At 40.5% G+C, this 18,583-nt stretch overlaps 1 protein-coding gene across 9 annotated transcripts in view; it reads right to left on the bottom strand.

Annotated features, from left to right (window-relative positions):
• The window catches only part of LOC111980383 (glucocorticoid receptor), a 101,806-nt gene that overhangs the window by 20,189 nt on the left and 63,034 nt on the right, over positions 1–18,583 (bottom strand). For all 9 annotated transcript variants that reach the window (XR_011481714.1, XR_011481717.1, XR_011481716.1 and 6 more), the window contains 2 exons: positions 9,891–10,057; positions 5,856–5,882 (listed from right to left, as the gene is read on the bottom strand). Coding sequence is in view for 1 of the 9 variants with exons in the window: in XM_070449272.1 (XP_070305373.1) it covers positions 5,856–5,882; positions 9,891–10,057 (194 nt within the window). In the remaining 8 variants the exon portion in view is untranslated. The remainder of the gene's footprint in view (positions 1–5,855; positions 5,883–9,890; positions 10,058–18,583) is intronic.

Genomic DNA, 18,583 nt, shown 5'->3' with positions numbered 1-18,583 from the left:
ATGGAAATAGTGGGAGATGGAAGAGGGACGGGAACTCTTGTTGGAAGCAATTGCCATCCAAACATGACTTGGGTGTCCTGTTCGTAAGAGAGCTGCTGCGAGAATCCCAGGGGTGCCTTTATACACAATATCATGCTATATCTTACAGTGCCTTCAGAAAGTATTCACACCCCTTGACTTTTCCCACATTTTGTTGTGTTAAAGCCTGAATTTAAAAAGGATTAAACCCCCATAACGTCAACGTTGGATTATGTTTTTAGAATTTTGTACTAATTAATAAAAAATGAAAGGCTGAAATGTCTTGAGTCAATACGTTTGCAATGCCTTTGTTATTGCAAAGCCTAAATAAGTCCATGCGTCAAACATTTCTTAAGAAGTCCCATAAATTGCATGGACTCCGTGTGCAATAATAGTGCTTTAGTGCTTAACACAATCTTTTCTTTATGACTACCTCGTCTCTGTACTCCTGTGGTGGTTCATTTATTTACTGTCAAATGAGGAGAGACTAACTTAACACACAAGTTTAAGTTATACTTAAACTAGGATCTTTAATAGTGAGAGCTTTGCAATAGCGATGGCAGGTCGACGAATCACCGTTTCTGATGATCCGTTGAGAGCGGCGAGACAAAAGTACAAAGGTCTTTTATTGCCAAGATACACCCCTTTCAACCTACATGACGAACAACAGATATATAGAACGGGTCACAAGGTTAAGATTTGTATGAAAAATACCTATAATATATAGCAAACAGTATCTGCTGTGTCAACAGTTTTCATTGTATAGACCAGTGTCTGTCCATCCGACTCCAAACTGGAACGATCTCTCCCTGGTACGGTATAGAACAGAAACATTAACTCATGCTCTGGAATGCTCTTTAGGTTTTATCACCCAAAAGACATCGTAAATCTCCTGTCAGTGTGATCTCCCAGAGGCCCATCGTCAGTAGAACACACACACACAAAAGTTAAGAATACTCTATTCTGTTCAATAAAACAACCATGATGCAATAAAAGTATTATAACATAATCTTGCCACCATACCCCACACATACAATTATCTCAGTCGAGCAGTGATTTTTAAACACAGATTAAACCAGAAAGACCAGGGAGGTTTTTCAGTGACTAGCAAAGGGAACCTATTGGTAGATGGGTAAAAAAAAAAAAACATGGAATATCCCTTTGAGCATGGTGTTATTAATTACACTTTACACGCAGTCAGTACAAATATACATGCGTCCTTACAAACTAATTTGCCGGAGAGGAAGGAAACCGCTCAGGGATTTCACCATGAGGCCAATGGTGACTAAAGCTGCAATATGTAATATTTTGGGAGAACTGACCAAATTCACATAGAAAGTGAGGTATATATCTGTCATTTTTATTCAAAGCAAGTCTAAGAAGGTTATGGAAAATATATTTCACAGCGGTTAAGATGGTATAGAATAGAGCTAAGCACAGGCAAAATCCTAGAGGAAAACCTGGTTCAGTCTTCAGCAGGACAATAACCTAAAACACAAGGCCAAATATACACTGTAGTTGATTATCAAGATGCCACTGAATGTTCCTGAGAGGCCTAGTTACCATTTTGACCATTGTCTTGAAAATCTATGGCAAGGCTTGGCTGTCTAGCAATGATCAACAACCAACTTGACATAGCCTGAAGAATTACAAAAATAATGCAAATATTGTCAAATCCAGGTGTGCAAAGCTGTAATCACTGCCAAAGGTGATTCTAACATGTATTGACTCAGGGGTGTGAATAATGTACTTCTGTATTTCAATAAATGTGCTAACATTTCTAAAAACATGTTTTTGCTTTGTCATTATGGGGTATTGTGTGAAAAAATTATATTTAATACATTTTCAATTCAGGCTGTAACAACAAAATGTGGAATAAATCAAGGGGTATGAATACTTTCTGAAGGCACTTGTTGGTATGATTTACCTTAAAAAAAATATTGTATTGTCACTAATAACACACTTATTTTGAATATTTTCGTTCCAGTTTTCAATCCATCACAGGGCGATGAAGAGGATAACTACTGTTAAGTCCAACTGAGTGGTTAGTTATACAAAAAAATAGCAAAATAGAAAAAAGCCCCATTACACTAACACTGCGACCGTGGAAATGTTTGTAATGACCAGCAGCATACCACCCTGCATACCACTGCTGGCTTGCTTCTGAAGCTAAGCAGGCTTGGTCCTGGACAGTCCCCTGGATGGGAGACCAGATGCTGCTGGAAGTGGTGTTGGAGGGCCAGTAGGAGGCACTCTTTCCTCTGGTCTAAAAAAATATTCCAATGCCCCAGGGCAGTGACACTGCCCTGTGTAGGGTGCTTTCTTTTGGATGGGACATTAAACGGGAGTCCTGACTCTCTGAGGTCATTAAAGATCCCATGGCACTTATCGTAGGGGTGTTAACCCTGGTGTCCTGGCTAAATTCCCAATCTGGCCCTCAAACGGTCACCTAATAATCCCCAGTTTACAATTGGCTCATTCATCCCCCTCTCCCCTGTAACTATTCCCCAGGTCGTTGCTGTAAATGTGTTCTCAGTCAACTTACCTGGTAAAATAACAGATAAATAAAAAAACACAACACGGTAATGGCTGAAATGGGCTACAATGGAATACATTGGCTTTCTGTTGAATATATAAGAACGCTAAAGTTTCACCTGTGATTTAACGCACAAAAACAACCTTATTTTGATGGTTGTTAATTTTTTGTGGAATTGAAAAAGTAATAATTTAATACAGTTGAAATGTTTACAAATTAGATGCGCTGAAATGAAAACAACTTCTGAAAATGGACACTCGAACTATAGTGATACAGTGCATTCAGAAAGTATTCAGACCCCTCAACTTTATCCACATTTTCTTACTTGACAGGATTATTCTAAAATAGATTAAATAAAAAATAAAAATCCTCATCAACCTACACAAAAAACAGGTTTTTAGAAATGTTTTCTAATTTATAAAAATAAAAACAGAAATACCTTATTTACATAATTCTTCAAACTATTTGCTATGAACCTCGAAATTGAGCTCAGGTCCATCCTGTTTCCATTGATCATCCTTGATGTTTCTACAACTTGGTTTGAGTCCACCTGTGGTAAATTCAATTGATTGGACATGATTTGGAAAGGCACATACCTGTCTATATAAAGTTGACAGTGCATGTCACAGCAAAAACCAAGCCATTAGGTCGAAGGAATTGTCCGTAGAGCACAGAGACTGGATTGTATCAAGGCACAGATCTGGGGAAGGGTACCAAAAAAATGTCTACAGCATTGAAGGTCCCCAAGAACACAGTGGCCTCAATAATTTTTAAATGGAAGAAGTTTGGAAAGACCAAAACACTTCCTAGAGCTGCCCGCCTGGCCAAATTGAGCAATCGGGGGAGAAGGGCCTTGGTCAGGGAGGTGACCAATAACCCGATAGTCACTCTGACAGCACTCCAGAGTTCCTCTGGCGAGATGGGAGAACCTTCTAAAAGGACAACCATCTCTGCAGCACTCCACCAAATCAGGCCTTTATGGTAGAGTGGCCAGACGGAAGCCACTCCTCAAAAAAAGTTACATGCCAGCCCACTTGGAGTTTTCCAAAAGGCACCTAAAAGACTCTCAYACCATGAGAAACAAGATTCTCTCTGGTCTGATGAAACCAAGATTAAACTCTTTGGCCTGAATGCCAAGCGTCACGTCTGGAGGAAACCTGGCACCATCCCTACAGTGAAGCATGGTTGTGGCAGCATAATGCTGTGGGGATGTTTTTCAGCGGCAGGGACTGGTAGACTAGTCAGGATTGAGGGAAAGATAAACGGAGCAAAGTACAGAGATCCTTGATGAAAACCTACCAGAGAACGCTCAGGACCTCAGATGGGGGTGAAGGTTCACCTTCCAACAGGACAACGACCTTAAGCACACAGCCAAGACAACGCAGGATTGGCTTCGGGACAAGTCTCTGAATGTCCTTGAGTTGCCCAGCCAGAGCCAGAACTTGAACCCCTTCTAACATCTCTGGAGAGGCCTGAAAAAAGCTGTGCAGCAACGCTCCCCATCCAACCTGACAGAGCTTGAGAGGATCTGCAGAGAAGAATGGGAGAAACTCCACAAATGAAGGTGTGCCAAGCTTGTAGTGTCATACCCAAGAAGACTCGAGGGTCTAATCGCTGCCAAAGGTACTTCATCAAAGTACTGAGTAAAGGGTCTGAATAATTATGTAAATGTGATAGTTTTTTGTTTTTAATACATTTGCAAAAATGTCTAAAAAGCTGTTTTTGCTTCGTCATTATGGGGTATTGTGTGTAGATTGATGAGGAAAATTAACAATTTAATCCATTTTAGAATAATGCTGTAACGTAACAAAACGTGTATTAAGTCAACGGGTCCAAATACTTTCCAAATGCACTGTATGTCTGGTTTCGCAAACAATGTAAAGTATGTTTAGATAGGTGTAATCTAGAGCCAAGCGTGTTATTTAGAGGGTATCCTGCTATTGACACGCTTGTTGAATTATACAAGAGAATGTAACAACAACAGTCATTAATAAGGCAGTCTAGACAGCGCAGGTGAGTGCAGGTAGGTTAGACAGCAAGTGTCTGGTGGATGCACCCCTGTGGCAAAATTTGAGATTGTGTTTTTTTACATTGGATAAAAGTAGTGACTCAGAGCAGCTAGAAAATTGTATATCATACACTACAGTTGAGGAACAATGGGAAAGTATTTCTGCTTTGAAAGTTGATAAACTTGTAACCTCACTTTTGAGAAAATGGCCCATGAATGTTTTGGTAAACCTACCTCTTTGTCTATACCCATTTAGCATCGTTCACACCCTCTTAAGCCTTAGCCCCACCCATCTCTATAAGCATTCACATGTGAGGCTATGTACTAAACAACCAAAGACTAAAGGCTGGTTTATACTACGGGTGCATTTGTAAATTCAATCTGGAGTGCCAGAGTGCAACCTGGGCGTTCGTAAAATTCAGAGCGTTTCGCTCTCGGAGCACTGGACGCTCTGGCCGAGGAGTAGGGTTGATCCGAGCCTTCTGACCTAACAACAGCAGTCAAGCTCCCAAGCTAACTGGCTAACATTGTCTAGCTTGCTAGCTACAGTACTTCCAGACATATGAGAGAACAGCTCACTCACCCTATCAGAGCTGGTTTGACTGTTTTTATGTTATCATGAGCGTTGGTGACTGCGACTATGTTACTGGCAACAATTTAATCACCCTTTTTTACCAATGTTTACTGACACCGGCCATATTCAAATGGGTTGTTGAGTGTTCGTAAATTCGTCAGTTATTCTGCGATCTGGCACTCAGGCGAGAGTGCTCTGAAATCYGAGTAGATAGCCAGGCAAATGTTTTATGTGCTATAATTGAGTTAATAGCTGATGGATTATAAAAATTCATCCATTGTCCAACTGTAGCATTTATTACAATTGTTTTTAAAACCTTTTAACAATTTTGATGACCGTTGCTACTAACAAATTCACAAAGACCTTATCCAGTAAAAGCAAATAATGTGAAGTGCATTTTTTATTTAGGATGACAACTTGATCAAGTGCCCACAAATCATTAGAATCATTGCAGTTATAACGCTATTGGGTTTTGTGCATAAATACATTTCTTAACTCTCCTAGCGAAGTGATAATAGACCCACATTCCAAGCAGGAATTAAAACAGGATTTAAAGCCAAATTAGATGATGAATGATCAAATCACTAATTCATGCAAAGGAGGGCACAGGAGAGACTGTTGGTGTTTAATATTGCATATCAGGTCAAATCAAATTTCCAGTACAGTGATTGAGGGACATTAATAAAGTAGAAGCATTATTAAAGGTGGGTTTTATTTACCATCTGTGTTTTGTCGTGCTCTCCATCCTTCACCATAGCGACATCAACCATAGAATGGGGGAAGAAAGACAAAAATAACAGATATAACATCTTATTGCTTAAAGTACACCTAAGTATTACAAATGCATATTTACAAATGGTTAAAAAAAAAAAAAACTTGGTAATTTACAGTTGAATAATGTATACAATATGTTGAGATTATCCTTGAAATAAAAATCATGCTCAAATATTGAATTTCACTCGCTGATATTTAAACTCAAGGTTTTAATTTGACAAATGGAAAGTCATTTCAATTATTTTGAATACAGTTAACACACTCATGTATGCACTTTCATGTGAATGAAATGGTTGTGTTAAACTATACTGTAAATACACCTACAATAACCTAAATAAATATATTCAGATGGCCATGAACAATGACAATAGGGGTAACAATAGCATTGCTGCCGACTTTTCAAATATTCAGAACAGTTCAATGGACTTCAAAAGGGATTGTAGTGACTGGTACATTGGTAGTGACTGTGGTAGTGAGCTTGGAATAACAATGTAGGCTACGTTAAAGCTGCGATATGTAACTTTCTGAGCGACCTGATCAAATTCACAGAAATGTTAGTTATAGATCTGTCACTAAGCAGCGGTAGATCGGTTCTGTGAGCGCCATTTCTATGCTTCCCGTTCTTAAGTTTCGTTTTTGTGTCTTTTACTTTTGGATTTGTACACCAGCTTATTTTTTAGTAGAGAACGCTGGCTAACAAATACATTTTGGGTTATAAAAAAATATTTACGTGGTTTACATGGTACGATGACTTTCCACACTATACTTGCTTGTTTTGTCACAAACTGAAATTAGGCAAACTAGACCTAATTTGACCTAATCCGCTCGCGCGCATTTTGATTTTGTACACCCACACCAGCCGCGATCAGGACACGAAGGTTGAAATATCAAAACGAACTCTAAACCAACTATATTAAATTGGGACAGGTTGAAAAGGATTAAACATTTATTACAATTTAGCTAGCTAGCTTGCTGTTGCTAGCTAATTTGGCCTGGAATATAAACATTTGGTTTTTATTTTACCTGTAATGCACAAGGTCCTCTATTCCGACAATTAATCCACAGATAAAAGGGTAAAAGTTAGTTTTGTAGTAATCTCTCCTCCTTCAGGCTTCTTCTTCTTTGGACTATATGGCAGTTGGCAACCAACTTTAAGGTGCATTACACTAACAACTGGACTGGAATGTGGACCTCAGTTGATTTTTCAATCATCCACGTGGGTATATGCTCCTAAAAACCAATGAGGAGATGGCCCATGGGTATAAGCTCCTAAAAACCAATGAGGAGATGGGAGAGACGGGACTTGCAGCGCGTAAAGAGTCACAAATAGAACCAAGTTCTATTTTAGCGCCTGGCTACGCAGACGCTTGTTGACGCGCGTGAGCAGCGTGGGTGCAATGATTGAATAACATGTATGTGTACATTTATTTTGTAACGCGAGCGCACGCGACGCGAGCGGTGTGGTCAGCATGTAAGAGTCCAACTAACTCCAGACACTGGTCTGAACGACAAGGCAACTTCCTTGAGGGGAAATGCTTAGTTTGGCAGGAAGTGCCTAGGCTATATAAACAAAAAAAACACAGCGAGGGAGCAGCATTGTGTGTGTTCACCTCCTGCAAAGCACACGTCCTTATCATCTAGCTCCATGTGCGAGCCGCAACAGCCACACTTCACTCATTCTATATAGCCCCTTTGCCTCATTAGATGAAACTAATGTAAAGACCAATTCTTTTCCTAAAACAGTAATTATACAAAATACAAACTCAAGATCATGTCAAGATAACCCCTTGAAGATGTAACGCAAGACACACAACGCCACAGCATCTCTCGCATATGGAACAAGTAAGCAGATCATGTAATTCTAATGACCAACAGTAGTTTGGACAGGCTGTTCTGAGGTATAGGACGCAAACAATCCATTCTAGTGTTGCATACAGTGCATTCAGAAAGAATTCAGACCCCTTGACTTTTACCACTTTGTTATGTTACTGCCTTATTCTAAAAATATTTTTTTCTTCTCATCAATCTACACACAAAACCCCATAATGACAAAGTCAAAACAGGTTTTTATACATTTTTGCAAATGTATTAAAAAAAAGAAGAAATATCACATTTACTTAAGTTTTCAGACCCTTTTACTCAGTACTTTGTTGAAGCCCGTTTGGCAGCAATTACAGCCTTGAGTCTTCTTGGGTATGACACTACAAGCTTGGCACACCAGTATTTGGAGAGTTTCTCCCATTCTTCTCTGCAGATCCTCTCAAGCTCTGTCAGGTTGGATGGGGAGCATTGCTGCACATCTATTTTCAAGTCTCTCCAGAGATGTTAGATGGGGTTCAAGTCCTGGCTCTGGCTGGGCCACTCAAGGACATTCAGAGACTTGTCCCGAAGCCAATCTTGCGTTGTCTTGGATGTGTGCTTAGGGTTGTTGTCCTGTTGGAAGGTGAAATTTGCCCCATCTGAGGTCCTGAGCGCTCAGGAGCAGGTTTTCATCAAGGATCTCTCTACTTTAATCTGTTCATATTTCCCTCAATCCTGACTAGTCTCCCAGTCCCTGCAACTGAAAAACACCACCACAGCAATATGCTGCCACCACCATGCTTCACTGTGCCAGGTTTCCTCCAGACGTGACGCTTGGCATTCCCCGATTCCTCAGTTTGGCCGGGCTGCCAACTCTAGGAAGAGACTTGGTGGTTCCAAACTTCTTCCATTTAAGAATGATGGAAGCCACTGTGTTCTTGGGGACCTTCAATGCTGCAGACATTTTTTGGTACCCTTACCCAGATCTGTGCCTTGACACAATCATGTCCCGGAGCTCTACGGACAATTCCTTTGACCTCATTTTATTTAACAAGGCAAGTCAGTTATGAACAAATTCTTATTTACAATGAAGGCCTACCCCAGCCAAACCTGGTACAATTGTGCGCCGCCCTATTGGACTCCCAATCACGGCCAGATGTGATGCAGCCTGGATTCGAACCAGGGACTGCAGTGACGCCTCTGGCACTGAGATGCAGTGCCTTAGACCGCTGCACCACTCGGAAGCCTCATGGCTTGGTTTTTGCTGTGACATGCACTGTCAACTGTAGGACCTTATATAGACAGGTGTGTGCCATTTCAAATCATGTCCAAACAATTTAATTTACCACAGGTGGACTCCAATCAAGTTGTAGGAATATATCAAGGATGATCAATGGAAACAGGATGCACCGGAGGTCAATTTCGAGTCTCATAGCAAAGGGACTGAATACTTAAGTAAATAAGGTATTTCAGTTTTACATTAGCAAACATTTCTACAAAACTGTTTTTGCTTTGTCATTATGGGGTATTGTGTGTAGATTGATGAGGGAAAAAAACAATTTAATCCATTTTAGAATAAGGCTGTAACGTAACTAAATGTGGAAAAAGTCAAGGGAAGGGAGGGGAAAGGGCGATACCTAGTCAGTTGGACAAATGAATGTATCCAACTGAAATGTGTCATCCGCATTTAACCGAATCCCTCAATCAGGTCTGAATACTTTCCGAATGCACTATATATGAACATTATGGGTTGGACACAAAAATAGCAACACAGACACCACAGCCTTATGGAACACCATGAGACACTAGCCTACCCCTAGCTGGTGTAATACTAAGGCAACCMTTTCTGATTATTGTGTGGACCTAAAATGTCTCTCCTCCTAATCTTACTTTTTTTTTAAAGAACATTTGTTCAGTAAAATATTATACTCAAATAAATGTTTAAATAAAGAACCAAGTGGTATGCTTTTGTTCTAATATCTAGGCTATCCTATAGGTAAGGACAACACTTAGAGAGTCCACATGTTGTGTCAACGAAAGGATATACAAGTGTACTGCTGCAGAATTCAATGTATATATCACCACAATAGATGTGCCATTATGTATGTTCTACTATAGTCGGTCAACGAAGGGTAGGACTGTGCATGAATGGAGTTGTGAGTGTTTAGTATGTCACCAACCTTCAACGGCCCTCTTGAAGAAGACCTTGCAGCTTCCGCAGGTGAGGACTCCATAGTGGCAGCCAGAGGCCTCGTCAGAACACACCAGGCAGATCTTATGGGTTGGACCGCTGTGCTTGGCAGGGGCTGAAGATGTGGAGCTGCTGACCTCGGGTCTGGCCGTTGGACTGCAACACAACAAATACAACACAGAGGTCAATATATCACATCAATTCCAAATCTATTTATACATTTTTCAACTGCATTTATTTGGCTTTTATCACAGATGAATGTCGCTCAGATCCAGACTGCTTAAGGCTAGAGTCTTGCCTCGGGTCAGTTCACCGCAGTTGAACCTCCCCCAAAAAATCATCTGGCGGGTGGAATGAAAACATTATTGCTGTTCAGAACAATTAAATTGCGGGTCGAAACATTTCAAAACATTATTTTCATTTTCTTTTTTGTCAGGAGCTTCTTATGTTGAATTATGTTGCAAATTCCATTAGGCTATGTGAGCGGTGAGGCAGACCTACCCTAGGCTACCAGCCACGCAGCGAGAAAGTGGAGCAGGGAACTGTCCATTAGTAGCCTATGTGTGTGGTGCTGGAACATTCATAATTTGTTGCTGCACATGGAAGAGCTTTGTTCTCCTCTGCCACGGGACAATATGTCGCCAAGTTTGTTTTCCCTGACTCCTAGCTCATGCGAAAATGGCGAACATAACAGTTTTGAGTCATTGTGGACAAGGATGACAACAACCTGGTAGATGGATACACAGCCTGCAAAAATGCAAACAGGTATTTGTTTACAATAATTCAGTTAATTATCAGTTTGGTCGGCGAGGGGAGGGTGCAGCTCCAAAAAACGGATCCGTGCAGAACTCTAATATAGGTAACTTCTGAGAGATTATTGAATGTCTCTGCAAAAACAAATCAAAGAAAATAACACGAGCCGAAAACAACTAGTGGAGATTTTACAGTGAAATGCTTGCTTATGAACCTTTCCCAACAATGCAGAGTTTAAAAATAACWAAGAATTTAATTGTAACTGACACAAGAGGAATACAATAAAATACACAAGAATGGAGCTATATACAGGGCTCAATGTGCAGAGGTACAAGATATTTGAGGTAGATATCTACATAAAGGCAGGGTAAAGTGACTAGGCATTCAGATAGATAATAATACAAGTAAAATAAAGAACAGAGTAGCAGCAGCAAATGATGAGTGCAAAAGTGTGTGTGTACGTATGTGTGTTTGTGTTGTGTCGATGTGTGTGTGTACACTCGCTCACGCATATGTGAATGTGTGATGGATGTGTGGGAGTGACAGTGTAGTGTGTGTGTATACAGTGCATTCGGAGCACTGTATACAGTGCATTGGCTTGGGAGTCTGGCAATTTTTCAGGAACTCGTAGGCCAATACAGCAGTAAGGCTATAACTTTCATTGTCAACTAAGTCAAAATACATGAAGCTGACAAAAAATAAAACTAGAAAATTAAAAATTCTGGTTCTTTCAATTGCATTCATCTCTCTACTCAGCCTTTTCTATAGGTCGTTTAACTACTCTTTTTAGCAATTCCGCATTACATATCTTTACTAATGGTGACATACAGTTGAAGTCGGAAGTTTACATACACCTTAGCCAAATACATTTAAACTCAGTTTTTCACAATTCCTGACATTTAATCCGAGTAAACATTCCCTGTCTTAGGTCAGTTAGGATCACCACTTTATTTTAAGATTGTGAAATGTCAGAATAATAGTAGAGAGAATGATTTATTTCAGCTTTCATCACATTCCCAGTGGGTCAGAAGTTTACATACACTCAATTAGTATTTGGTAGCATTGCCTTTAAATTATTTACTTGGGTGCAAACGTTTTGGGTAGCCTTCCACAAGCTTCCCACAATAAGTTGGAAACATTTTGGAATATTCCTCCTGACAGAGCTGGTGTAACTGAGTTAGGTTTGTAGGCCTCCTTGCTCGCACACACTTTTTCAGTTCTGCCCACACATTTTACATGGGATTGAGGTCAGGGCATTGTGATGGCCACTCCAATACCTTGACTTTGTTGTCCTTAAGCATTTTGCCACAACTTTGGAAGTATGCTTGGGGTCATTGTCCATTTGGAAGACCCATTTGCGCCCAAGCTTTAACTTCCTGACTGATGTCTTGAGATGTTGCATCAATATATCCACAATTTGTTCCTGCCTCATGAAGCCATCTATTTTGTGAAGTGCACCAGACCCTCCTGCAGCAAAGCACCCCCACAACATGATGCTGCCACCCCTGTGTTTCACGGTTGGGAGGGTGTTCTTCAGCTTGCAAGCATCCCCCAAACATAACAATGGTCATTATGGCCGGAGAGTTCTATTTTTGTTTCATCAGACCAGAGGATATTCCTCCAAAAAGTACATTCTTTGTCCCCATACTTTTGTACCTGTTTCCTCCAGCATCTTCACAAGGTCCTTTGCTCTTGTTCTGGGATTGATTTGTACTTTTCGCACCAAAGTACATTCATCTCTAGGAGACAGAACGCGTCTCCTTCCTGAGCGGTATGACGACCGCGTGGTCACATGGTGTTTATACTGGCGTAGTATTGTTTGTACAGATGAATGTGGTACCTTCAGGCATTTGAATTCAAAAAGGCACTCGCACATCTGAGCAATCTTATTTGCAGGTGCATGGCAACAATTGAACAAGATGAAGGAAAAAGGAAACCGCACACTGCTCTTGATAGTATCACCGATATTTAATAAGCTTACGTATCGGCCACACGGCCTTCGTCAGAGCTTTGACGAAGGCCGTGTGGCCGATACGTAAGCTTATTAAATATCGGTGATACTATCAAGAGCAGTGTGCGGTTTCCTTTTTCCTTCACCTTCAGGCATTTGGAAATTGCTCCCAAGGATGAACCAGACTTGTGGAGGTTTTTCTGAGGTCTTGGCTGATTTCTTTTTATTTTCCCATGATGTCAAGCAAAGAAGCACTGAGTTTGAAGGTAGGCCTTGAAATACATCCACAGGTAAACCTCCAATAGGCTAATTGACATAGACTCAAATTATCAGAAGCTTCTAAAGCCATGACATCATTTTCTGACATTTTCCCAGCTGTTTAAAAGGCACAGTCAACTTAGTGTATGTAAACTTCTGACCCAATGGAATTGTAATACAGTGAATTAAAAGTTAAATAATCCGTCTGTAAACAATTGTTGGAAAAATTACTTGTCATGCACAAAGTAGATGTCCTAACCGACTTGCCAAAACTATAGTTTGTTTACAAGAAATTTGTGGAGTGGTTGAAAAACAAGTTTTAACAACTCCAACCTAAGTGTATGTAAACTTCCGACTTCAACTGTATATACCATTTCCAGCCTTTCATAATAAAATAAATTAGACTGCACACAATGCCCACAATTCTTCATTATCATTACACTATTGTTCTAAATTCAATCATTCAGTTCATTGAAGTCACATGCACCATTATCCGTTTCTATCTTGTTTGTATAGCCCATTCATCTATTGACGACAGAATAGCATATTTTTTATTTTACCTTTATTATGTTACTCGTTTTTGCTTAGTAGCCAGAGCAATGCTGCCACGCGAGTGGTCATATGCTGAATGCATGGACAGCACAGACATTCTTGGGAAAAGTGCAATTTTGGAAATAGAGCTGCAACTCTTAAATTTTGAGAATTATTTGACAAAGGTGTCATAGAAACTTCAGAATATGCCCTTTCTGATACTATACAGAAATCTAAATGTTTTACCTGCATGTGACTGAAGGAGGATTGGATAAAGTGACGCTCCTTTCCCTGCATCTGTCAATTACAAGACGCGCCCATCTCTTCATGTACAATTTGACAACTGATAGGCCTACTATTGTCACTCATCAGATAGACAAGATTAAATTGACAAACTTATTTGTGAAATTAGTTTTGGTATAGTTAAGGTGTAGTTTCGATGGGCCAGCTGTGCAGGCTGACTGGCATCGTTTGTTTCCTACTCATTCATTTTGATCGAGTCAAGAATACGTTTTGCATTATTCTAAAAGCCTACTGCAACACAGTAGCATGTTTTCTTTCCCTTACAATACATTTGATTAGTAATATAGTTACAGTAAATAAAACAGTTCTGTAACAGCAAATTTTTTAAAAGTAAAATTTAAGAGAATGGTATCAACCAGCAAGGTGAGGTGCACTATCCAATTATTAACATGAGCGCCAACGCTGATAAATAGGCATAACACAAACTCATCTTCTAAATTAAATTAAAATCAAACTCTTCACCCTCATCATTCCGTTAGGCCTAATTTAAATTTGATTGTGAAGTAACTTGCACAATTATCACAATTATCGCCCATTCTATCCATTTGTCATTCAGTGGGCTGGCATTGTTTGGTTCACTGGATAGAGTCAAGGATATGTTTTGCGTTATTCTTAAAGCCTACTGCAACATGTAGCATGTTTTCGTTCCCATTAGAATACATTTGATTAGTAATAGAGTTATAGTAAATAAAACAGTCCCACAACAGCTTGTTTTTACAGAGTAAAACGTAAAAGAGAACGGTATCCATGCCCAAGGCACGCAGTCAAATTATTTGCTGCTGATAAATAGGCATAACACAAAATCAATACACTATTGTCTTTCTAAATTAAAAGAAAATCAACCTCTTCACCCTCCTGATCATTCAGTTAGGCCTAATTAAAATGAAATTGTGCAAAACGATGCACAATTATCGCCCATTCATTCAGTAAGGAGAGAGATGCATTAGCACCTGGCTGGGTACCAAAATCCTACAGCACATTGTCTTGAAGGGTACATTTGGGAATGTGTGTAATTTTTTTATATATACTGTATATAAAAACAGGTAATAAGGCTCTAAATACTTTTCGGTTTGTGATTTCTAAATTCTTACAAATAAGTAGTGTACAATACAAATATTTAGGAAAAGTAGGGGTAGGAGCAGGACACAGCTTTTTGGCCAGATTTTTTAATTTACTAAATCAAACAACATTGGCCGTGTTAAGGTAGCCTAGCGCCAGGCTATCCAGAGTTTAAGGGAGTATGTGTCCAAAAACATACGGGGAGAGTGTGGAGTGAGGTCACATTCTATCTGACTAAATGTGACTCGTTTCAGGAAACTAGYCGTATGTCGCAAGTCACGACTTCACAGGAGAGCCATTTTAACGTTTTATTTTTTTATTTTATCAAAATACATTTTTTTGGCAGAAATGTATTCTGGAACATGTGAACTTTCATGTGCCTTAATAACAAACGTGTATGCCATCTGTAAATAGGAATACAATTGTTAAATTACGAGCCTTGTTGGTTAAGCCACACAAAAAGTGAGCAACCTTCCCACTAGCCATGATTGGCTGAGGTAATGAGTGGGCTGGACTTTCCGAGAGAGGAGTTCGGATTGGTCTGCCATATAGYGYGCTTCTGTCTATTTGAGCTGGTCAGTCTGTTGGTAATCCTGTCGAACGCGGCTTTAAAAAATGTTTATTGTGGAGTGTAGCTGCATAAGTGTTGCTCTCCACTTTCTGGAGGATCGAGTTTTGAAATAAGTGGAATTAGAGTGCGATAACTAAAGAGATGGAGAAAACACCTGTCTCTAGATTACATCTTCAAAACTAAAGGGCAACCGTGGCATGGCATCCGTGACAGAAAGACGCGTCCATCATGCATGATGTATACGGGTAAGATAGTCTAGCTAGCTACTTTCAGATATTACACGTTTCTAATTTTGACAGAAAGTGGTTTCATTTCAAGCTAAAGTGTATTGTTAGCTAGCTAGATAACGTTAGCTAGGGAGCCAGACAACTAGCATTACGTGTATGACGTTATTATTCATATCCCAGAACCGTTTGCTTTTCTAGTTAGAGCCTAATGTTAGCTAACACTGAACCTGGTGGTTAGCTCGCAGCAGATTCATGCAGGGTAGTAACGACATGATTTGGCACTATGTTCATTGTTGTTTAACTTACCTAACATTAGCTGGCTGGCTCGTTAGCTAACATTACCTGTGTGATCTTACACATTATTTACCAAGCTATGTTTATTGTTTACCTAGCTAGCTGGCTACATGTCTTAAGCTAAAGTGTACAACACCCGTTAAATATGGCCGGGGTCAGTAAACATTGGCAAAAAAGTGTAATGAAATTGTTGCCAGCAGAGCTGGTTAGGCTATTTTCCTGTTATCCAGAGGTGAACAAATGATTGCCCAGAGCGTCAAGTGTGTGTGCTCTGAACACTCCAAGAGCGAAACAAGATGGGTGGGGCTAAAGGTCAAGCGGGTGTGAACGATGCTGAATGGTGTAGACTAGATACAAAAACATTCAAAAAAGGCCATTATCTCAAAAGTGAGTTTTACAAGTTAATCAACTTTCAAAGCAGAATTACTTTCCCATTGTTCCTCAAAAATGCAGTGTATTTACCATTTTGTAACTGAGACTACTTTTATCCAATGTAAAAAAACACAATTTCAAATTTTGCTACATGAGACCGAATCCAGGTTGTGTGTCACAAATGTATTGGGCATGTCAAATGAGACTTTGCTAGTCCCCCTGAAGTTTAGCAGGTATTGATAGTGAGGCTGTCAAAGTGCACCTGGTCGGTACTCTCATCCTTTCTCCAAATAATTCAAATACTGAGCTACATTGTTTGCTCCAAAACATTTGGGAAACTATATTATTTTATACTAACACAATTGCACAGAGAAAGATATTTTAACAACATTTATTTTTCTCAAAAAACGTAGGGGTCAAAATTTAACACGGTTATGCCTCAAATCTTTATTAACATTTTCATTTCGGATCCCACTGTATTTCACTGCACCCAGTGGTCTGGAAAAAAAGATCCTTAAAGAATGCAAACAAAAAAATACCAGGAAAAAGAGGACGGTCTATGTTGATGTACTGTATTTGCTAAACATAATATAACAGGCTGAAGACAAGGGTTTTTCAACAGAGCTCTTCCCAGGCAAACCCGTCCCACTACAAGCAGCGAGTATAAAGGAGGTCAGGCAAATCATGGGATAATCCGATTCATCTACTCAAAGACAGCCAGACACATACATATTTCTGTGTTGCACTGCCCTGTGATTTAAAGGGGCCTTTGGTCACTAAAGAGGAACCTTATGAGCATTATAAAGCTTCCCTTGTTTGCTAACTCATGTGATGCATTCATGAAGCCAGACWGGGCCGAGTGGGGATTTTTAACACAACATTAACGTCCATTGGACTACTAGGCTATTGTAAAGATAGGGACTAAAAACTAACTCTAGCCTACAGAATCACCATATCAACCCATTTCAGAGGTATTTCTGCCTGAAGCTGACTTTGAAAACTGGTAAAGAATAGTCACCAAGAGCGACAGACTATTGAAAGCACTTCAACTTCCTCCGGGGTTGAACGTGGTGTGTGTGAATTTGCCCGTTAACCAATAAAGGGTTACTAAATCTAAAGCTCTATGTAGTGGGGGGTGGGGGGGGGGGGAATCGATAGTTATCTTCATATTATTGCGGGACAATATTATATTGATATTTAACTCAGTATAAGATTTGTGAAAACGACAACTATGTATTATACAACTGCTCAAAAAATAAAAAGGGAACACTAAAATACACTCCTAGATCTGAATGAATGAATATATTCTTAGATACTTTTTTCTTTACATAGTTGAATTGTGCTGACAACAAAATCACACAAAATTATCAATGGAATTCAAATTTATCAACCCATGGAGGTCTGGATTTGGAGTCAAATCAAAATTAAAGTGGAAAACCACACTACAGGCTGATCCACTTTGATGTAATGTCAAAACAAGTCAAAATGAGGCTCAGTAGTGTGTGTGGCCTCCACGTGCCTGTATGACCCTCGCTACATGTCTGGCATGCTCCTGATGAGATGGCGGAGTCTCCTGAGGGATCTTCCCAGACCTGGACTAAAGATCCGCAACTCTGGACGTCGTGTGCAACGTGCGTTGTGTGATGGACGGACATGATGTCCCAGATGTGCTCAATTGGATTCAGGTCTGGGGAACGGGCGGGCCAGTCCATAGCATCAATGCCTTCCTCTTGCAGGAACTGCTGAACACTCCAGCCACATGAGGTCTAGCATTGTCTTGCATTAGGGAACCAGGGCCAACCGCACCAGCATATGGTCTCACAAGGGGTCTGAGGATCTCATCTCGGTACCTATGCAGTCAGGCTACCTTGGCGAGCTTGGAGGGCTGTGCGGCCCCCAAAGAAATGCCACCTCACACATGACTGACCCACCGCCAAACCGGTCATGCTGGAGGATGTTGCAGGCAGCAGAACGTTCTCCACGGCGTCTCCAGACTCTGTCACGTCTGTCACGTGTCGATGTGAACTGCTTTCTATCTGTGAAGAGCACAGGGCGCCAGTGGCGATATTTGCTCTTGGTGTTCTCTGGCAAATGCCAAACGTCCTGCACGTGTTTGGGCTGTAAGCACAACCCCCACCTGTGGACGTCGGGCCCTCATACCACCCTCATGGTGTCTGTTTCTGACCGTTTGAGCAGACACATGCACATTTGTGGCCGTCTGGAGTCATTTTGCAGGGCTCTGGCAGTGCTCCTCTACTCCTCCTTGCACAAAGGCGGAGGTAGCGGTCCTGCTGCTGGTTGTTGCCCTCCTAAGCCTCCTCCACGTCTCTGATGTACTGGCCTGTCTCCTGGTAGCGCCTCCA

Source organism: Salvelinus sp. IW2-2015, linkage group LG20 (assembly GCF_002910315.2).
Source record: "Salvelinus sp. IW2-2015 linkage group LG20, ASM291031v2, whole genome shotgun sequence".
Classification (NCBI taxonomy): Eukaryota; Metazoa; Chordata; class Actinopteri; order Salmoniformes; family Salmonidae; genus Salvelinus; species Salvelinus sp. IW2-2015.
The sequence above is the reverse complement of the archived record's forward strand: the minus strand, read 5'-3'. Positions and strand labels throughout refer to the sequence as shown.